A 23,145-nucleotide genomic window follows, 5' to 3' on the forward strand; every position below is an offset into this window, starting at 1 on the left:
GTTTGGTGGAAGTAAATTGAAGAACAGAAAAAAGGATCTTGTGGAGTTTTTTTTATTTTTTTATTTCAATTGCGGATGTGGATGACGAGAGAGAAGAGCGTCAAGCTTATGGCTTCAATAAGGAACCTACACCAGCAATAAGTCAAACACCGTCTATCCTGGGAGAAGAGGTGGTGGAGGATACAGATATCTGGCTGTTCACCTGTACAGCAGCCTGAACAGGAAGTGAAACGCTGATGGTGTTTCATCCCCCATAAAAGACATGAAGCTCTCTTTTCTGTTGAAGTACACGGTGTCATAAAGTCAAGATCTGAAGCAATCTTCAAGGCCTTCAGAAACATGTTTGGGATGCCTGTGAGCTTTAAAATTACTACATTAAAAGGGGGGCAAGTATCTGCTTGTCCAAATATGTCAAGGCAGCCAGCGATTCCCATGGATTTACGTTTTCATGACCGCATACCTAAAGATACATTAAAAAACATGTTTTTAGAACCAATCTAAAACGAATTGCTCGCATCAGCTGCTTTGTTAGAAATAATCAAGAGGGCTGGTAATAAATTCAACTTATTTTTATTGCAATTTCTTTTTTCATTTACCCTCACACCAGATGATGTCAAGACCACATTTGTTGCAAAACAGTGTACATCTTTCTTTACAGCAGCATGACTGGATCACAACCATGATCATATTTTAGAGTCACTTCGTCTTTGCTACAGTTCAAGAGCCACAGAAACGTACAGGAAAAGAAGCTGCAGCCACTGTTTTATCCTGAGTGGAGGCTTACAGGACATTTCAACACATTTCATTTACTTTAATACTTAGATCCATTAGCTTGAACGTTGCAGAAGCACCAACCGATTAAGTTTAATCTATTCTGCCTTGTTCTACCAGCCATCTGGAGCAAATGTCTGGTTTGGCCGAGGTCTAAAGAGATAAGATTTCTCAGATTTCTGAGTAGCTGTCATTATAACGATGCCTTTTTAACACAGATCGCTTGATTACTTCGTGGCAGAACAGCCACAACCATATATGTAAAAATAAAACAAAGGTCACTCCTTTGTCACAATTAGCAAAATGACTGTAAAAATGTAAAGTGTTCAGAGACCTTTGATGAACTACAAAAATGGATTCAATAAAGCAAATGTAAGTCAGTTGAGGGTGAACATGTTAAACACAGATGACAAAAAAGTCTTTCGAGCTTTTGAAAAGTTCTTGCATAATTCTCAAAACGCGTAGCTTTCAGTGTAAAGATGCAGCTGTTTTCTGTGGTGACGCAAAGTGGACAGTCTGCTTTTCAAAAAACTTTAACACAAAATGACTACGCTGATCAAGAATTGCTTATTTCACTGGAAGTGTTACAATTGCAAAATGTTTCATATTGAAGATGTTCTACTCCCAAATAGCCATGGTCATGGTCACATCCAGTGTTAGTGGCTGAGACCATCAGGGTAATGTAAATACAAACGTGAATGTTTTTATGCATCATTCCTGAGATGCATTCAAAATATGAATACAAGTACATACTCCTGTCAATATTACCTGTTTTAATAATGCTACAACCCTTATAGCAACTGACAAAAATCACCTTTTTGAGGAGAACAAAGTGAAATGACAGTAAGGACCGACATCAACATCCACTGTGAAAGATGAATGGCAGTTGAGTATTGGCAGACAGTTTCAGGCTGAGCTGTGCTCAAGGTCACAGGGTCAGGACCAGTCTCCACCTCGAATCTAAAGAGAGGAAACAGGAACTGTGTCCATGTTGCTTTAACTGACCACAGGAGTCAGAAGTCAAAGACAGACTCAGTGGTCAGCATTTTGTAAACATTCCCATCAGCACGGAGCCTTTATCAAAACACGGCAAAGAGCAGGAAACCGTTCCTCCTCAAAAATAAGAAGCGCCGCACGCAACAAGTGGCATCTGCTGAGGGGACAAACCTAGAGCTCAGGCAAAGGTTAGTCTATCATAAGATATTCCCAAGCGGGTCAAAAACCTTTATAGAATTTTTTCCAAAGTGTTCTTTTGGTCATAGAGTTGCTCCTCCACAATGCTCTGGACTTGCTGGAAAAACAGACCACCCCTTCCTGATCACTGTACCAGGTGCAGCGGGATGACGAATTTACATCCGAAGGGTGAGTGGTAGCTGATGCCAACTTCTTTGTAAACCAGCTTGGGAATGCCAATGTCACACAGGTAGAGTTTGCTCTCATTCCCTGCTAAAGGTAGCGGAAGTCCTAACGACAGGGTCCACTTTGCCTGCACTGTCTGCTCGCTGACTGGAGGATCAATACTTAGGACTGGAGCCCGGTTCCTGTTTGCCCAGTCAGCAGCTGATCGGTACCAGGACTGCTCCTTCAGCTGTGGGTTTTCATGGCTGTCGAGGCAGTTGATGACCAGGTCGACTGGACTTGCAGGCAGTTCTGGGACACAAGAAGACAAAAACATTACTTAAGATAATGGGAAAAAAAATAAAAAATTCTCTCATCTTGGTGGATCTCCTCTAAACTTTTGTCATCTAAGTATTTTTTCAGAGATGAAACCACAAAGTGTGAGCTTTCCAATGCAGAATGACTCAGTTCAGTTTTAAGTGGTGAAACTCCACTAGAGGGCAACGTTTGCCTGTGCCCGTCTGTCCCAAGAGGACAAAATGAACTAATAACTGAGGCACTCAGACATTTTATCAGCTTAAACTTTTGCTTCAAAATAAGTAAACCCTGCGCAGAAAAGGACTTGAAATCTGAATCATATTATGGTGCGTTTTACCACTGACGCTGGCCACCTGCACGCCGCTCGTCCTGCTGTATAGGCTGACCTCACGGGCGACCGACTCGTCCATCTTGACAAAGCTGGGCAAGAACAGGATAACCTCCACTTCATGGTTGGCCAGGTGTCTACCACAGCTGACGCCTTGGGCCCCCTGATTGTGGGGCCCACAAAGAAGGATGACTATGGGCTTCTGGTGGATGTTTTTTGGGTTGAGCCTGGGGAAAGAGAAAAGAAAATAAAGAGACGTAGAACGATTAAAAGTAAGTGCTACATATGTAATGTTTCTGTAATGACACACACTATATGAAAACCACTATGTCATGAGCAGATGATGTTAGCGTGCTAATTTCCAAATCTGACCCTGCGACTCTCTGCAGTCAGTCAGTGCAGATCTAAGAACTATCTGAAGCCTTACACACCATCACGTTATACTGTTATCCAATCACTTTGTGAAAACGGTGGTTTGTAATATCCATTTGCAAGTTCTGCTGGAACGCATTTGATTTGTACCCAATTCATTCTGCAGCCTGACAACAAGACAAAACATCACACACGCACACACACACAGACACACACAGAGGGACTGGAAATATAGAGACAGAAAACACTGGGTCAGGAAAAAAATCCTCTACGATGCTTAGAACAACTCTATAAAAAGGTAAATCAGGTTCACTCCAGGAATCAATTTGCTTTACTTTTTTTCTTAATTGCACTCCTTTTTAACGCATGTCACATAAAAAGAAAAGCTAATAATGGCATCATTTCTTAAAGCTTCCTTTTTTAGTGTCTAAAACATCTGCACAGTCCTGTCCACGTAACAATAAGAAGGGACAAAGAGGGTTAAAACATAACTGTTTTACCCAGTAAAAACCTTTTAAGAGAACATTGACAAACATTTATCAACCAGCAAACATTAACAAAGTCCCTGTAAATAAGTGAAGCTTCTCTCGTGGTCAGCAGGTCCATGGCACGGTGGCAGGTTTATAGTTTTTTTTTTTTTCATTTTGCAATTCAAAAAAATCTTTTCTGTTGCCAACTTGTTGATTTCAGTTTCCTGAATAAAAAGTCCCTACAGACGGTGATATCACCCGCTGAAATTAAAGACGGCTCAGTTTTTTTAAAGGCAAAAATAGAGGGGGAAAAAAAAGCTTCTCCAAAATGTTTTTCTTTTCTTTTTTCTCTGAACTTAAGATAACATAATGGGACTTTTCCATAAAGGTTTAAGCTCAACAGAAACACTCTTATCATGATCATGGGACCCCTGTTAATGGCGGCACTTGGATAAGGCTTTTAAACTATGCCAATAATCTCAATAAAACCAATGATCACATTTTTTTTTTTAAATGATTTCTAGACATAGGACAAACATACAAGACAAAACACGACAAAATAAGGTAAATAACAGAAAAGGTACAACATGACTGGATCAGTGATAAGTGATCATTCCAATTAGTAACACCATGTCACAGTTTTCAAACATCCTATTTGATTTGAATCACTGCTCATACAATCAAGGAATTATTTTGAAGCTTTATAAAAATTTTGCATCATCCCATTTTAACATCATTCGATATAAGATCAAATTGAGTGTCTGAAGGCAGTCGGAAAAATGGCGGACCACCACAAAACTACTTGTAAAACTTGATTTGAGCTCACAGTAGTTCCAGTGTAAGATTAAAACATGCGAGTATCACACAGGGCTTAACTGATAAAAGGATCAGTGACAATTAATATGTTCGTTATATAAGCCTCAGTGCTGTTGCTCTGCTACCTTCAATGAGACTTCATTGCTAATAAAAGGTACAGACAAGAAATACCAAGCGGAGCTGCTTTAGTCTGATAGGATGTTCTCGGGACTGCTCAGAAAATAAACCCCCAGGGGGGGGTCAAGGGTTACCATCTGAAACATGTAGAAACACATGGGTTAAGAGGATTGCCATGGAAACTGGAAAATGTTCTTTGTTCCCATAAAGAGCTCAAAACAAGGAGGAAAGTCTTGGATGATTTGTCATGGAATGTCCCTGTAAGTACGAAGACGAGGATATTACTAACTCCATATGTCTGTGCGCTAACCAGCCATGAGTTTGGTAACTTGTTCAAGCTTCCTCACCACACCGAAGTCCAGATCTGTATTTCTTACCTGTTTGGTCCACCAAGCAACGAGAGAGCCATCTGACTGGAACAAACACCGATCGTCTCCAGCCTGCGTTTAACAGACAGGCCCCAGTGCTCTGCAGCTTCCAGTAGGCGCTTGTGAAGCTTATAGGGTATGCAGGGAACCACCAGGCCTGAATCTGCAGAGGCAAGACAAGATGTGATACCAGGTTGTTCTATGCTTTGTTACATCAGATGTAGCAGAAAATGGAGATCTATAGGTAAATAAATACATTAACTTTCTGTGAAAAACTATCAGCTCAGATGAGGTGTCCCAAATTAGGAAAGACAAAGATAAAAATAACAAAACAAAACAGGATTTCTCAACAGGCAATAAAAATATGTCATAAACATTCTTCCACAGCTTCTGATGTCGTGTCATGTCAAGCTTCATGCTAACGGCAGGCTATTGGACCTTAAATGCATTCAACCGGTGGCTTTCCCATGTGACACGCTGACATTTTGATCAAATAAATGGCTCTCGGGCACAGTTCATGCATGCAAAAATTCTATATTTCAAAACCTCAAAGAAGAATTGGTTCATACACATTTCCACAATCAATTTCCAGCATTCAGGGGATGATGAACCAAAATTCAGAAACATCCCGCACACAAAGTATACCAAAATTAAATGACACCTGAATAGTAATACATCATCATCATGTTTTATATCATTCTGAAATCTGTATTCACCAGAGGACCATAGAAAACATTAACAGCATTTGGAAAAGAAGTCGCAAAGGACACCAACCACTGAGACATGGAGAAATATTGGTTGAAATATAAACTCACTCCCGTGATCTCAGGGACTGATAGCTCCCTCTCACCAACTGATGTATGTTTGAATTCACTAGCCACTGAATTGCAAATCATGATTCTACATCTACAATCTACGAGCCACATATATGAACAAAAGTTTTTACTTTTCACCTTAAGGAACAAACTCAATTTTACTGCAATTTGCCTGGTGGCTGGAAGTGATTTCCCACAAAGATTCTTATGCGAGTAAACCTGTTCCTTTGGGAAAAAAGCCCCTCCTCCTCCTCCTCCTCCTCCTCCTGACCTGATCTTGTTCCCATCACGGAAGATTCTCCATTTCCTTTACTATTTGTGACTGCTGTCTGAGGCAACAAAGGGAAGACAGACACCCTTTACAAATCATGGCAAGCATGAGGTACTCCAAGTGAGACGCCTATTCCCCGTGGGCCCCGAGTTCACACGCACCCTCACTCTGACCAGTTCCCAGCCCTTTGCTGTGGGGCAGGGCTGCACTGGGCTGGACCCCCCACATTGGTGGCTGCCTTAGTCAAAACATACAGCAGGTTGGCGTGACAGAAAAAGAAAAAAAGAGAGGACAAACATCACACACACATGAACACCTGCACCTGTATCCTAACGGCCTGTGGTGAGAGATCCATTCAGTTTCTTAACTGTGGTTCTCAGACTAAAACAAACATCAGAAAACCTTTAACAATAAACCGTCGTAGACAACTTCTCTCATTTCAGTTGTATTCCACAGAGTCATTTATGTATGTGTACAGGATATGTTTAGACTTACAAAAATAGAGCAGGTAAAAAACTGAGTAAATTACCTCTTCTTTTACTGTTCCGGCACAGATAGCCTGACAGTAACACAGAAGCAAACCAGATAGAAGGCATCACACGAATGCTTTGAATCCCTGCCGCTGGCTGAAGACAAAAGGCACACTACTGAGCCAAGTCTCGAACCACCCCGTATAAGTTACCAGGAAAAGGGGAAATGGTTGCAGTGATTCATTGAAATTATTTCAAACATAAAAGAAAATACAAGTATACAAGGGAAAAAACTGAGTTTGTGCTATTCAAAACAGCTTAGAGAAGTAATATTTTGTATCAACTGAAGGACCAGATTCATTTCTCAGGTTCTGCATCTTTTACACAGAAGTGAAATTAATCGACTGAAGAATATTCATGGTAAAAATCATTATGCATTAAGTAAATGCCAGTTGTCTGTGTTGAGGATACATGATCCATTACAAGCAGAGGAATGACTCGCTGAGGTATTTACTGCTTAACTGACTCAAGCATGCGTTTGTGTAAGAAGCCAAAAGGATCATTTAAAGCTTGATAAACAAATGTTAATAGTCTCTATAAGATTTCAGAGAACTAGAGCCATATCCGTGAGATGAGATTGAACATCCTCACACATTTAAAACCATGATCCCTCAAATAAGCTCTGAACATATCACACATCCAAATAGGTTTTGAAAAGAGCTCTCAGGTAGGCAAACTATGTGAAAGCATTACTGTTTGTTATCAGCTTTCACATCTTTGATATTTCACCAAATACAACGTGCACATACCATTATTTTAGATGAGCAAATATTGGCTGACAGATAATTTATCAGTCAGGCTCCAAAGAAAACGTTGCGTGTAATAACTGTGTTGCACAGACACAAAGTCAGATATCTATAATCCATCAAAACCACATAAGGGTGATGGACGAGTTTTTAAAACTGTGCAAATGTTGAGAATTTGTATGTGGATGTTTTTAGCCGGTTGCATAGCAAGTGACTGCATGTAGACTGGTCAGGTACAAAGAACGATTTAGTTTCTACAGAAGTCACATTTCTTTTGAGTTAAATGTTTAAATCCCTTTGTTATTATGTGTCTGAGATGAATGTCACCCAACTTTGTCAGAATTGTTCTCCTTTGTGTACATTCTGAATCACTACGTTACATAACGAGACTGCAGCCTTTTATCACCGTGCAAACCTTTAAAAGAGCCTGTGCTAATCTGTAGCTGTCTATTGCCTGTGGCTCATTAAAAGTGTAATGAAAGTCAAGCTGGGGGAACAGCACGGCTCAGAGTCCCTTTGATAAATAAAGCTGCTGGGAGGCAGTTAAGGCCTGGTAACTGGGAATTTTTGGCCTCATTGGTTTGCACAAACAAGACACTTATGACACTTATTGTGCCAACACTTGATCCAGTCATGCAACACGATCAGAATCACACATTCTACCTTGCAACAAACACGCACACTTACAGAAGATAATGACTTATAAACACAGAGACTGGCCAGACAAAAATCCGTGCTCATCTTCGCTCCCCTCCCACTATTATTGATACCACACAAAGACTGCTAATGTGTTTCAGTGGGCAAAAGAATTGTGAAACATGCCGATCCTCATGTGAGCGATAAGCGCTTGAAAGTCAACTGCTTGTTGTCATGCAAAGCGCTGCCTTGAGTGCCAAGCTCAGAGGAAGTGGGAGTTGCACTTGTATGCACTAGCTTCTTCTCAAGCACCCCACCTGGTGTGCTTCTGAGGGCTTTCGCTGCCAAAACTATCCCCACTCCACACACACGCCATCTCCTCCGCCTTCACACACATTCAGTGATTTCGGCACACACCCACTTTCGAGTCAACTAGCTCAACCGGGTGGCTATGAGTACGCAGCAGCGCTAAAGTAAACTGAGCTTGAAGTGGTCCTTCAAGCATGACAGTCAGCGGGACTAAAAGCTACAGATACTAACTGAATATGGGACAAATGTCTGACTTCAGGTTACTCCTTGGGGAACCAGTAGGCTGAGGGGCAGAAAGTAAACCACAGCGATCTGTGAGATCAGCTTTTATCATTGTAGTTAACATCTTTGGCTCCATCTGGTTCATTACCGGAGCACCAGGTTATGCACCAAGAAAAAAAAGTGGCATGAATCTAAGCCGTAGCAGGTCAAAATACTGTAAATAGAAATTACTTTGCACATCTTTAAATAAATAACTTTTTTGAGCTTAAAACATGGATTTGTAAGAAGTCTTTAGATTAAAAGAACGCCTTTATATATTCATATGATTTTACACGGATCAACTTCTTACCAAATATCCATCCATTTTCTATACCCGCTTAAGGGCCGCGGGGGGGCTGGAGACCATCCCAGATTCCACTGGGCAAGAGGCAGGGTACATCCCGGTCGCCAGTCCTTAACAAATATAATGGTTCAAAACTATTCCATTGTTGGGTCAGATGGCTTATTAGTGGAAAAAAAAAGGCAAATAAAGTAATGGAAATGAAGGATGTTTGGCTTGTTTGCAATGTGTGTTGCAGTCTGTTTCATATGTGAGGCAGTTTCACCACAATTAAACAAGATCATAGCAGCACTAAACTCACACATACTCTTACAATAAACAATGGCCTATAGAAATAGGCTCGTCAAATCCCCATGTCAACGACTTACTTCAACCGAATCTACAGCTGGGTGCTGTTTTTCTTTCTGTATTCTCCTATTGTTGATTTATCTGTTTACTGGCAAAGATTCCAGGTCAGGAGCACTGCGGTTTGTTCCTGCTTCAGAGGTGCTGTTTATGTAAGGTCGGACGGCGGCATACTAATTACAGAGTGCAGAGGATGGGGATTATGATGACAGCCCTGGGAAGCAGATCTGTCTACACGGCAAGAAAAGAGGCACTGCTTGGCAACTCTCTGCTAAATGGTAGACAGGTGCTTCCTCTGAGCTCTGCTATGTCACCACAAAAGCATAATATGGAAGAAAAATCTGACAAATATTACATGTCCAAATATCAGCTACTGTGCACAGCTAGGAGTAAGACGAGCTCATTTCTAAAAGGAAAAAAAGTATAAATTACTCTCTTAGTTCCATCTTTTATAGTTTAAAAAAAAATTGGCACCATGTATATGTTGCAAGCCTACTTTCGGCTGCTTGTACCTGAATACTATTTATTGCCCGCTGAGATTCTTTCAGTTCTTGGCCTGTAATTCTCCGAGACTTTTGGGTTGTCCTGCATGCACCATTCAACTGAGGTCTTAAACCAAAGAGTCTCAATGATGATTTGACGGGAACTGTGAACATAATTGCAAAACAATTAATTTGCAACGCTCGAGTATATTCTCTAGGGTGGATTCACATTTGTGTTTTAGTGCCGTTAGTATTGTTGGGGCTGTCAGTTTTTCACTCCTTACTATTTATCTAAATTTTCATTCTTCAATCTATTCCTTCAACTGAGCTTCAACAAGTTTCAAGGAGTCAAGTGCTTTTAACACCATTCAGCCTGCACCATTATGTGAGAAGCTCCAGAAAATACAGGTGGATGCCTCCACAGCCGCCTTGATTATTGACTACCTTACAAGCAGATCACAGTTTGCAAGATTGAGAGGTTGTGTCTGAGAAGACAGTCAGCAAATATTCTTGATCTTATTTTTTTTTTTCACTCCCAGTATTACTCAAAGTCATCTGTCAACTGTCATCTGCAGAAATACTCAATGACTCTGCAGTTGTTGGGTTTATCAGTGATGTGAGATGTGGAAACAATTGCCTCATCTTGAACAAAAAACAAAACGAAGAGGTGGAGATGGTGAAGGACTGCAGACTTTATCTGGACAGCAGACTAGACTGGATATGGAACAGGGCTGTCTACAAGAAGGGGCAGAACTGACAGTACTTCTTAAGGAAGCTGAGATCCTTCAATGTCTGCACCAGGAGTTTGCTCATCTTTTAGAAGTCTGTGGTGGAGAGTGCAATCTGCTTTGCAGTGATCTGTTAGGGCGGCAGCATCAGAATCAGAGACTCGAAGAGACTTCACAAACTGATAAAGAAGGCCGGTTCTGAGGCTGATCTAGACCCTGAAGCTGAGTGTTGGACAATTAATAATGAACAGTACGGGATTTCCTGCCAGCAGAGAAAGCCATCAGCAGCGACTGCTTAACACAAACAATTCTGGGTTAATTGATCATTAAAAAAAAAAAAAGAGAGAGAAAAACTACATACTTCAACATTAGAATTTCTTTTTGGGGTTAATTAAGTATTTTTTCACAAGGGAACTGTTCACCGACACGGTGAACTGGCACGAACATAACCAAGCACAACTCAAGCATTGATCGACACATACAGTACATGTCACAACTGAAGAATTGTCCATGGGGCATGTTTACAAAATCATAGCTTACAAAATCAAGTGTTTTGATTTACAGAGTGCTCAGCAGCTGTATGAAGGAACCCATGATTATCATTGGGACAACATTTAAGGAGTCATATTTCTAAAGCCACCGGTTATCTGAAGGCTCAAACTTCATAGAAAGCTAAAATATTTCCATAGTGCTCAGAAACTCACTCAAAAATTGGACAAAACTAAAAGAACACCCTGACCATCGCTAAAATGTTGAAAATAATGGTTCATTTTTAACGGAAATTAATTTTGAACCATCATAATTGAACACAAAAAGGAGTCAGAAATGTCTTATATGTGCTTGGTTTACTAACATATTCCATTTAGCAGAATAGACTAAGTAGAATAAAATATCCTCAACTTCATCTTTTGACCACTAAAAGATTGCACTAAAGTCTGATCCTACTGGCTCTCATGTAACACAGGCTTCAGCCCTTCCTCTATTACCACACACCGTTGACACCCCCGGGTGCCCCCAGAGACACCGCTCTCACACCTTGGACTCTAAAGTCTGCGTTTCTGCACCATGTCACTCTCCCGTGTCTGTATTAACCAGTTATGTAACAATCCTCGTGTGAGCAAGGATAGGGTCATCATCTCTTTTAGCTTTCACCAGAGGGGGTGTAGGAGGTCAGAAGTCACACCCATGATAAACAGTAACCAGGGGTATGTAATGCCAAAGGGAGAAATAAGCACTGCGTCCACCGTGGGCCTCTCCTAAAAGTGCTTGCTGTTTTCCCTGTTGTGTTGAACAGAAAGAGACACAGCAGCACATTCCTTCAAGCAATGAGAGCTTATATAGCGCTCGGTATCAACTTGGGGAAAAGAAAAAAAAAAAAAGTTTGGGATATTTCCCCATTTAGCTAGAGCTGGAGCCGTGCTTGCCAACTGTGCTTGTCCAAACAGTGATATTACATAACAAGACTCCTGGCCAAAGTTGTTTCAGCTTTGTCCAGTGGAAAGAAATGCGTCTGTCCAAAACAAACTTTGTTCACAAAGCCAAATATGTTCACTGATAAAAATGTCCAAAATGTGGACTCGTGCTCTCACAAAAAAGATTTTCACATGAAATTAATTCAGTGTGATTATGCTGAGGTATATTAGGTGTGAGAGAGGAGATAACCAGGGGACTATTAAGGGTCTGGGTGGTGGGAATATTTCAGTATTTCATAAAAAAAATTAAAAAAAGTGTCTGTTTTGTGTGCTTTTTCCTGTCCGGTACCATTGACTTCAATTTACAAGATTGAAAAATAATCACACCATAGTAGCAGCTCCTGTTGTGCCACTGATCCCATTTTGTTGCCAACCACTTTAGAAATGAATGCGATTCCACAAATGAAAAGTTACTTTGTTTAAACATTCACTGCCAACAGATTAAAAGCATCTGCACATGTAAAGTGCTGCTACATGTGTGTAAATGTGTGGGCATCATCTTACCAGTACAGTACTCTTTACTCCCATGCAGAGGCACCGTTATCTGTCTGTATATGATAGGCTTCGCCTCCAGAATATTCTGATCATGACGGTAGGACTGGGGCCTCTGCTCGGCCTGCGCGCTCTGAGGCTGCGCCTTGTTGCTGTGGCCGCTGGTGCCGTCGATCTGGGAGAAAACAGCCGCTTTGTCAAACAGAGCCAAGTTTCCCTCAAAGTCAAAGTCAGTGTCCAGGTCTTCGTCGGTCCCGTCACCGAAGCACTCGTCATCCTTCGACCTCACTGGCCCTCGAGCACCTCCGTTCCTCACACCGTTCCTCCTTTGAGTGGCGTGCGCCGCCCCTCTGCTGTTAGAGGAACCTGCAGGAACTGGAGAACACAGAGTCTGGTGATGTCTCACATTAAACTGGGATCTGCGCAAAAGACTGAATCTTAGCTGCCTTCTCATGGAGCCTACAGGAAAAATTACTTTCATAATCTCATTTATAATTTGTAAAAAGTTAGAGACTGAAATGATAATTACAAACAAGTATCAAATTCTTCAAATAAATAAATATCAACGATATATTCATGATACTTGGACCTCAGTCGCAGTCCTCTGAGGATCATAGTACATGTACAGATCACATCAAAATACTCCAAAAGGTTCAAATGAATTATCAGTTCATTGATTCAATAAAATAAATAAATGAATCTAGTCACTGAACAGTACTTTAAACAAAAGGTGTTTTCAGAGGAGAGTGTGTTTCTCTTTGGAGTAAATTTTTGTGTATCAACCTTTTCACTGTTATCCGAGTTGAAAAATCTCTTTTTTTACTCCATTATCTTTGATACAGCTGGTATCATATTTACACCGGCAGCTGCTGTAGCAGCAGTAGACACTTGTCTTTTTAAGACTTTGTGAGTTCTACTATATTGGCCTTTAACTAGTGTAGAAATGGCAGGAAAGTGGGCAGAGCGAGAGAGGATTAACATAACACAAAGTTCACTGGCCACAACTCAAACCCGGACCTCTGATGACTTTCAGCCCGTATGCGTGCAGCACCCACTCGACCAGGACTGCCCAGTGTCACCAACCCAACACACAAAACACCATCGCTGTCGTTGAATTCACACTCTTGCGACAATGAAAAAGATAGACTGGCTGTTAAGGCTAAACTTTTCAATCTGGGGCAACACAGCAAAACTCATTGAAGTAACTGAGTCCCTTAATGCATAAAATACGTGACCTTATGGGATGATATTCTAAAATATCACATATTATAAAGACTATTAAAGACTTACACATGACGTTGGCACATAATAATATATCACAAAATAATAAACCAAACAATACAATAACAGAGAAAAACGCTATTCCATTTCATCAGCATGTTTGCATACACAGCTGAGGCGAACTACATTTACAGCTCAACATGGCCAGTTTACTGGACCACGGTTATTTTCTGTGGGAAGTCATTGCACATGGAAGTACAATCAAATTCAAATGTCTTTAAGTTAATTGAATGGGGATTTTTGTCAAATGATGTGGTTATAAAATCAGGATTTTATTAGAAGTAAGGAACAGTCTGGAAATGCTTTAAGCGACTGAATGGTCGGGGTAGCCTTAACGGGCTGATTTTCAGTCTCACTTTCTGATGCGTTTAGCCGTCTGACAAAAGAAGCAGAAAATTAAGCGAATGAGAACAGCTTTATTGGGAATTTGGCTATACTAATAAACAGTTCCGCTCCACTGTTTTACAAAAAGATGCAAAAACGTTAAACTTTGGAGCACCTTGGACAGTTTGAGTCCGGTTGAGCATATAAATGCAGGAGTGATTCGAACCCCTACCTCACCACCTTATCCGGGTGCTTTTGTGCAGTTTTGAGAATCTTGATTGAGCATTTTTGGCCAGACTGACACAAAAAAAAATTGTTCTTCTTGTGTTATGTGCCATGCTGTATGACAGGTTCCCCGCAAAATTGAATTTCTGTTCAAAGTTCACTCACAAGAAAACGTCCCTGTTCAAATTTGAGAATTATAAATCAGCTTTTCTACAGAGAGCAGTCAGGTGGTTAATGAATAAATTATCAACACACAACTGTTCGCATGGCTGCTACAGACTGAACCTTATCATTAACGGGAGCAACAAGCTCTGCTCTGAGCAGCCAGAGGCATAATTTCCGCTTTAAATATAAATCAACCTCAATGTATATTTCCACTTAATCTGTCAGCAGTGTTCACATGCTAATCAGCTCTTAAAAACACAACGAGCTACAAAAATTAAACAGTAATTTCGTTGTAAATGGTGGTAGCTCCAGCCTCCCTGTATGTATGAATGAATTAAGCCCAAGGTGAATGAATGAACTAACAGTATAATTCATAGCAGTGTCAAACACTGCCCAGATGAAACTCCTCTCCACTCGTGCTACTCTGACTGAAAGCGCTTTATACTCTCACAGTGAGAGAAGATGACCCGCTGAAAACAAAACACAGCTGACACACAAAACATGCAATGGCCGACTGAGCAGCGCTCAATAAAGTTTACATACATGTAAGCACAAACAAAAAAACAAAATGAACCCAGAACAAAAAAAAAGGAAAGAAAGAAAAACTGGAAAAACCTGGCCTTCAACTCTAACCATCCAGAGCTCTCACGCTAACCAGGAGACAGACAGGCACAGTCGCACGCTACTGTCAGTGTGACAGCTAAGGTGCTCCGGCCTCTCTCACGCAAGAAACTGGGAGACTCAAGTGTAGATACAAAGCAGGTAACAAACAGTGAACTAATTTCAGACCTGCATAAATATAAAAATACACTCCAACAACCAGCACAACAGTAACAAGAGGGATTCATTTTCTAACTATTTGGGCATATTAATATTAGTGCTAACCCTTATGTCTCTTAAATACAGACATGCAAACTCTTGAGGGTTTGGATGTCATTCACCAATTAACAGCAATTACAATTAGTGGGCAAAGCATTAGTGGGACTGCTCTAACTTGATAATGCGTTGGGTTAATGTGTTCACCTGTGTGAACGGGAATAGAGGTAAGCTACCAATTACTGCAAGCCAGCGATGTCTATATTTACAAGGAAGTGTTTTGTCATGCTATGAATCAAAAATCTGTATGAACTGGGCAGAGCTCCAAGTCAAACAGGCTAATGAATAACAAGCACAGTAGACAAGACTGTGAGCTACACTGATTTCACTTCAAACAGGCGTTAAAGGGGAAGTTTTTTTTTTTTTTAACTTGGACCTCATTTCTGGCATAAAATACGTTCATCTACTCACCGATAACAGTTTGGTGAAAGTCGGCGTCCTTCGGAAGATATTTAAATCACACGAGATCCACGTATACCCATATAACAGGAGAGAACAGGGCATAGATAATACAGCCTCTAAATAAGGCATTATCTGTCTTTACTTCACCAATACTTTAAGACGAATGAATGAATGAATGAATGAATGAATGAATGAACGCGTACTGTTGCCCTGTTAGCTCAGAGCTGCCGTGTTGTTGTTATCCGGGGCTATCGAGGGACTTATGGGGGCTTTCTACGACTTTCACCAAACTATTATTAGGTGAGTAGATGAATGTATTTTATGCCAGAAATAAGGTCCAAGTTTAAAAAAAAAAAAAATTCTCCTTTAAATTCCACCAAAATTTTGTGCGATCGCAGTATGGTGACACTGCACTGTTGAATACATGATCAGAAAAAATAAATAAATAGTGTGTAAACTCTGAGAAGAATTTTTCGTGTTCCACTCTAGGTAATCTCCATGATTCTGAATACACATCTCTGCAACACTTCTTCTTCTTTGTATGCTAAATAACAATCTGCACTGTCATTACTGCCTCCAGAACTACAGCCGATATGTGTGCGACTGGAACAAACGTGTGTTGCAATGTGGTTACAGCAGAGGTCGGAAATCAAAGCTCCCAGCACAAACGAATGGAATGGAATGAAGTGTAAGCTCAAAAAATCCTGGATTTTGCTGCGAATAGTTCAATTTTTTCTTAAGCTGGGATTTATGGTAAAACTTAAGGCTGGAAATTATTTCACTCCACAGACGCTCGTAGCGTGCTGGTTATGGTAACACTTTACATAAGGGTAGAGTCTGCGGTTACTCATCCAAAATGTGAGTTTATGCCCGTCTGATGGAATTTGCCTGTGCTTCAGTGGGCTTTTGCACTATCCACAAAAGTAGTCAGTTGCTAAAACTCCCATTCTACTCTCCCAGAAAGATCAATGGCTGATATTCAGAAACCATTCCTGGAATCTGTGATCTTGTATAAGCAATAGCCCACCCTGTTTTCCCCTTCTTTGGGGCCGGGGGCTTCTTGGGAGCATGGCATTGCGTGTGAAAGGACCTGCCCTGCCCTGACCAAGCCACTCAGCACTTTGGCCCCCATGCAATTTGGGCATTAGCTCCCTGGCCACCAGCCTGAGAGCTAGAGATTAAAATAAAAACTCAAAAGGTAAACATTGCTTCCACAATTGATATCACTTTGGCCTTCCGAGCACACTGGGACAACATGGCTTCCTGTTGGGGAGTGGGTGTCGGTTTCCTGTGCTGGCCAGGAGTAAGTGTGGGCAGGGAGATGAGGAGGGAGCGGACAGGAGGGCACTGAGGCACGAAAGCCAGGCTTTACATAAACTTCTCTTTAGGAGCAGACACAGAGAGGGAGGGGGAATGTTTATTGATTTTAGTCACACACATATTGTAAAGAGGAACTTTGGTACAAGAGTTTAGCACGCAATGGGAATCTTATTGGGGGTGGGGAAGGTCATTGTTTGGTCCCAAGCTCAAGTTTCTCAAAAGGGAACTTCAGAAGTGACACATCAGGGTTTACACATACTAAGCGAACAAGTAAGGAGTTGTACTGACTTAGTCATTAAATGAAACAGGAAAAAAGAAAAGGCCGGTTTCCAAATAAGTAAGTTTCGTTTGTCATTCACAGAAGGTCATTCTAACAACAATGCTTTAGAATATCACACAGTATGCATTAGCCAGTTTTGTGACCTCTGACTTCTCCATTGTTTGGCGACCCTGAATGTGAAAGTGAACCCACTTTAACTTATTCCGGCAGAGGCCACAGAACTGTCCAAGCAGACTTCCTGCTGACTGAACATTGACAGCAGGAAATGCTGTTTTTAACTTATCTAATCAGGAAGGTTGAGTTACACGCCACATGCACAGGAGAATGCAGAGGAGTCCCATAGCCAACACACATTTAGGCAGCAGAAACTGTGTTTGCAATTTAACATATTTGAGTATCCAGTATTCCAAAAACAATAATAACTTCTGAAATTAAATTTAACATCTACGAGAGGGACCAGTGTTAACAACCTGACCCGTATCTAATGTTTTTAAGCTACTGAGCAAGACACGCACAAGCTCAAACTGCAAATGATGGCATCACACGCTACTACGGAACACTTAGTACAAAGTTTCCTCCTCTGCGCAGCTGAAGCTGCAATATAAACAATAACATAAGCTCCACAATGGTAGAATGTTTTGACTAGGGCCACTTTGTTGAACTGCATTCCCGTAATTTTGACATTCATTTATTTAGACTCGTGAAGGAGTCGGTGGCAGAATTAAACTGAATTAAACAAAGCTACACACTGCATTGACTGCAAAAAAAAAACAAAAAGAAATTACATTTCTAATCACTTTAAAATTGTTTTCAACATGGTTTAGCAGTGAGCGAGGCACAGTCACCCCTGGACAGGACATTGGAAAACAATGGTAGAACATTTTCTATCTATTTTTAAAGATGCACCTTCAGGTGGAGCCGATGAATCATTGAAAGATGGGCTGCTGGTTTCGGTCTTTTAAAGGGATTTGATGACAACGACAAACAGAACAATGTCAATCGTGTTCATGACATCTTTGAGGAGGTGTATAAAACTCCTGCTTTAAACAACGTGTTAAAAAAAAATAAAAACACCACATGAAGGGTTTAATTACCTGGTTTGAGCTTATAAAAGTGACATCTATACCTCTTCTGCCAATGAAACAAATCCATAAAAAACCCATAACATGCAAATATCTTTCTTTTTAGACGTTTTCTGGACACAACATGACCCCATAAAAGCTTAATCTTCATCTTCAAAAGTCTGTTCTCAGTGTTTGATTACTTTTTATTGAATGAAGTCTGGATTCGAACCCGTTTACGACGTCCAACATCTTGCCTTCAGAGTCAAAATCTCCGCACACACTAGTTAATGCAGTGAAATTCCAACAGGCAAGAGAAATGACACAAAAAAATGCCTGTGTTTTTGGGTGGGCTGGAGTGTGGGAGACTGGAGCATCAATAATACTTGGTACACATGCAGTGAGTGAAATCATTTGACATCTGATTATAATGACTTAAAGATGATTTGATCTGCTGTGAAAATGACATTGCGTAACATAATGAGGTTATCAGGCTGGACTATATTTCTACTCTACAATCAATTTCTTCTGACGTTAATAAGAAATACTCAAACAGTTTAATAACGTGTATACTGACTATCACACTTTTTACAGCCTGGCAAAACAACATGTTACTAAACTATGTCAAATTTATGAGAAATAATTCTACGCCATTTTAAACTTTCCAATATGAATATTCAGTCTTGACTAATAAAAATTAACTCTGTTTTCTGGCTTTTAAACACCAGCACATCTGAACGCTCACCTCTGCGTAGGATGGTGATCGGAGCAGAGCTGGAGTGAGCGCTGTCGCTTGTTGCTCTGTTACTCTGACCGTGGGCTCCTGCTGATATGAAGCTGGGTTCTGTTGCTGATCCCTGTCCAGAGCTTCGCTTGTTGACTGTGTTCTGAATATCTTGGAATTTCAGTTCCTTGATATCCATGGCACTAGAAGAAATAGAAATTCTACATTACTTTCGGATCAAACTGCACTAAGCAAATTAACTAGAACTGGTATCTTTGGTTGTGCAAACATTTGATACAAGAAGAAAAAAAGCCTGACAGATTAAGAGGACCAACTCAGTAAAACCATTTGTCCATAAAGACATAAATGGATGTGTAATGTTCTTGTGTGAAATAAGCAAGTACACCCTCAGACCCAGAAGATTTCATTGACTCCCTTTAGGAGATATAACCTCTTGTTGATATTTTACAAAACTTGTCGACTGGTTACATGGGCTTTCTAAAATTTCTGAAGACTCCTCCATGCAAAATTCCATCAGATGCAAAATGTTTTACGGTGTCCTTGCATTTCCGGCTTGTTTCAAATCTCACTTTAACATTTCAGTAAGACACAATTCCAGGCTTTGACTCGGCCATTCCATAACCCTGAAATTCTTTCTTTGAAAAATCCATTGATGGATTTCCAACTGTGTCAAGAGCCATTATCCTGTTGGAAAAAAAAAAGCACACTTCCACTTCAGCTTCAACTTTAGCACAGAACACTTAACAACATTAAGTACATTTCCATATGCAATTAAACCAAACATCAGTTATAACTCAGATGGGCCGATTAATAAGACAATTCTCATCGTCCCAGTACACATGCACGAGAGGAGAATCAATTTATTGACGAATGTATATCCAACTTCCCGACGATAGGTTGTAATATGCCCTTTCATCTTTTTAGTATTGAGCTTCTTCCAGCTGGCTTATTATGTCAAAAACCAAAACAAGTGACAGAGAATGTAGTTAATGGGAAAATTAGCATATTGAGTGGGGAGTTGGACATCTTTACAGCTCTATAGATTTTGTATGATCTGCACACTTTATCTAGCCTGGGAATTCCCATGCTGCTTTGCGCTCGATTTCATTCTCACTGCAAAGTCAGCCTGGAAACCACCGCCCTTATTTTTGCTAGAGTTTGGGAACCAATCACAGAACGGGGGGGGCAGCAAGACGATGACGACGTCTATGCGCTACACCGAAGCTTGTAGAGCGTTAATCCAACATGACAGCGGACACAACGTTACCGTTCAATGCAGCCTTAGAAAGTGTTTCGGAGTAGATTCACCCTAGGGTCATTTGAACCGTGACATCCAGCCAAGTAGCCCACCCGAAGTTTTTCCGATATTGGCTGAACATCAGCTGAGTTACCGAGTTATCCCGAATAGCTTAGTACAAGCGCTAACGGACCCTGGTCCGTATCTCCAAAATTACCACACTAAAATCACATGTCATGACACCAAACTTCTACAGTTGTACAAATATGGTCTGTACTCACCAAACGATGCATTTGGAAGTTTGTACATAGTCCAGGAGTTTATTATTATCATCAACACAAGCCTGATAGCTTTTCTGCTGCTAAAGCTTCGTTAACGTCACTTCTGGGAGCCGGGAGCTTCAAAGTAAGATGAGGGTTGATCTACTACTGTAGACAACAAAGCAAGGCTGCTCAATTTCTCCATTATTAAAATAAATTCACAACTCTACAACATAAAAATTCATGTAGAATATAGCATATAGGCCTACTTTGTTGTCAATTTAAGTAGCTTAGAGCGCAAGTTTACTTTTATTTTCCATTTTTTTCTTCTTCCTCGTCGAATTTCTGTCGTCATCTGGTATAAGTGATACAATTGGCTATGAATCGCGCGCAAAGCAGCATGGGAAGAACCTGACGTCATTTGATAGACATTCGTAGCGCCCAATAAACGGCTCTAGGCATTCGTAAACCACGCCTCAAATACGAGAAAATGCACACCTAGTTCCCAGACCACCATCTCATCGAGATTGTGGACGCGTCAGCCAGGCTACACTTTATCCTTTAATTTGTTCATTCATTCATTACCAAATGTGAAGCAAGCTATCCCCTTGTGGTTATTCTCTGTTGCTATGGGTTTCTTCTTCTACTATGCACTGAATAATTCTGCTACTTCTGGGTCAAAGGCCGGGATAGCAACTGTAGAACATGCGCAGAGCACGAGTATTGAAAAACTTAATTTAGTAAAAATTCAGTCAAGACTTACATGTTTACATATCCACAGTCCAGTTTAAGTCAAACTAATACAAACAAAAAAAGATTTCTTTCTAAAATCATGTAAAAATATTTACTGACATCAAGTGCTTGTTAATATGATACAAAACTCAGTGTTGAACTCAGTCCCTGAGGTTCTTCTAAAAAGATGTCCTTGCCCTGCATCTGACTTGTTTGTTTTCACTGTGGTTAAAAGACATGATTTGTCTGTCTAGAGAATTTTAAAAATCTTGTGCCAAAACAACTCCCTTCAAGTCAAATTTGCGCAGCCTCCAAGAGACAGAGCTGTGACACCAAAAGCTGCAAAGCTACTTGCAAATCCAAAGTTGAGGCATTACGGAGACTTAATCTGGATAAAACAGTCAGCTCTTGGGCTGAATTTACTGGATCACATGGTCCTTGATTTATATGTCATGCATTTGAGCTCAAATGTCATATTTAAACTAATCAGGGTGTTCCCTGTCTCTTCCTAAAGAGGTCTTTGTCATAGGTGCAAAATCTGGAACAAAACATTCCAATTTATGGATTTCAGAATCAGAATCAAGTTTATTGCCAAGTAGGTTTGCACTTACAAGGAATTTGACTTGGCTTAGAGGGGTTGTTTAAGTAGCGGTGTACTTTTGTGCAACTGATCTGGGGGGTTTTTTCATTAAAATATCTATGTAAAATCTATACTTTCACTCGTTCTAAAATTAATGTACACAACCTTTATTTTCAGGCATCGTTTAAAATCAGATCAAATGTTTACTGGATCAAATATTTTTTACAAAAATGGGATGACAGTGTACGTATCATGTGTATGTGCTACAAATATGTCTTTTTGTGGAGCCTTAAACATTGCCTAAAGAAAATTGTAATAGGGGATGTGTCGGGCCAGAGGTAGCATCCTTCTTTTTTCATACCTGAAGGTGACCTCGGGAACAGGACACCTGACTCCATTGCGATAGGGCTGTCTCAGTGAGATGGTTTGACTGGCGTGATCAACACATGACACTGCTCCCTGATAAACTCCCAGTGTCACCCCGCAGTTTATGGAGACAAGGCTGCCCAACCAGTCTGTGCTCATTCTGCTCACTGCAGTTCAAAAGCACACACACAAAAGAAATAGCATGTTAATGACCCAAAGGTGTTAAGACTCTGCAGTCAGAAACCATATACATATCGTTTGCTGGTTGAAGGATTTCACACTTAACTGCTTTAATGTCCACAATAGTTTTTTTTGCTGTCAGGTTGGGATGTATTTTGTAATAGTTTTAAAACCTTGTCCAATGGGGAAATTAAGAATAGCAAGTCTTAACTAAGAGAGTCTGAACACCCTCACCTCCTGAGATTATGTCAAAATTGAGGGTAGGGGTGTGGGCTTGCTGCCCCACGCCACGACGTGCCGACCTTTTGCAGAAATATGAGAAAACTAATGTTTGAGAAAAGGGTTTTTGGTGTTCGAATTGATTACTGAACATTTAAAATGAAAAAGCTTAATATCAACATCCGTATGCGGTCAGCATTCAAAGAAAGTTATCAAGCTAGCTTAATAGCTAACATTAAAAATTGCTTCTTTCTGGTGTTTAAGTGCATCTCTAGGTGGGCTGTTGCCTCCTTAAAATAAGCGTCTGCTATTTCTAAATACCCAGGCGGAGTGTATTTGATCAAAAATGGATAGATTTACCTTTTAGAAGAGTATGTAGTGAGGTGTCAGAAAAAGTCACGGCTGAAGCTGCTGCTGTTTGTGCTAGCTTTCGTGTTGGTATATTACGTCACTTCCCGTATCTCCCACGTGGGTTTGTTGGGATTTTTTTTTCTTCTGTCTCTAAGATTAAATTGCTTGAATGTGGGAGCTCGTTATTTGTATGAGACATCAGTCATTACATTGTGCCTGTTGGTGCTTGTTGTTGGGTGATTTCAGTTCAAGCAA

The 23,145-nt window shown here is 40.5% G+C and overlaps 1 protein-coding gene across 1 annotated transcript; it reads right to left on the bottom strand.

Moving 5' to 3' along the window:
- Window positions 1-554: 554 nt before the first annotated feature.
- Window positions 555-22,966, bottom strand: LOC142379940 (enhancer of mRNA-decapping protein 3-like). The gene is made up of 7 exons (XM_075465348.1): window positions 22,900-22,966; window positions 22,136-22,307; window positions 18,966-19,147; window positions 12,299-12,661; window positions 4,908-5,061; window positions 2,765-2,982; window positions 555-2,421 (listed from the first exon to the last, which is right to left on the bottom strand). The coding sequence occupies exons 2-7, from the start codon at window positions 22,297-22,299 to the stop codon at window positions 2,090-2,092; spliced, it is 1,413 nt and encodes a 470-aa protein (XP_075321463.1). The 5' UTR covers window positions 22,300-22,307; window positions 22,900-22,966; the 3' UTR covers window positions 555-2,089.
- Window positions 22,967-23,145: the final 179 nt, after the last annotated feature.

This window comes from Odontesthes bonariensis, chromosome 1 (assembly GCF_027942865.1).
Source record: "Odontesthes bonariensis isolate fOdoBon6 chromosome 1, fOdoBon6.hap1, whole genome shotgun sequence".
Lineage (NCBI taxonomy): Eukaryota > Metazoa > Chordata > Actinopteri > Atheriniformes > Atherinopsidae > Odontesthes > Odontesthes bonariensis.

Coding starts and splice junctions, on each gene's coding strand:
- LOC142379940 (XM_075465348.1), bottom strand. CDS start 22,299: ATGAGCACAGACTGGTTGGGCAGCCTTGTCTCCATAAACTGCGGGGTG. Junction 12,662..18,965: donor GATCACCATCCTACGCAGAG/GTGAGCGTTCAG, acceptor TGTGTTCTCCAG/TTCCTGCAGGTTCCTCTAAC. Junction 2,983..4,907: donor TTGCTTGGTGGACCAAACAG/GTAAGAAATACA, acceptor CTCTTTCCCCAG/GCTCAACCCAAAAAACATCC.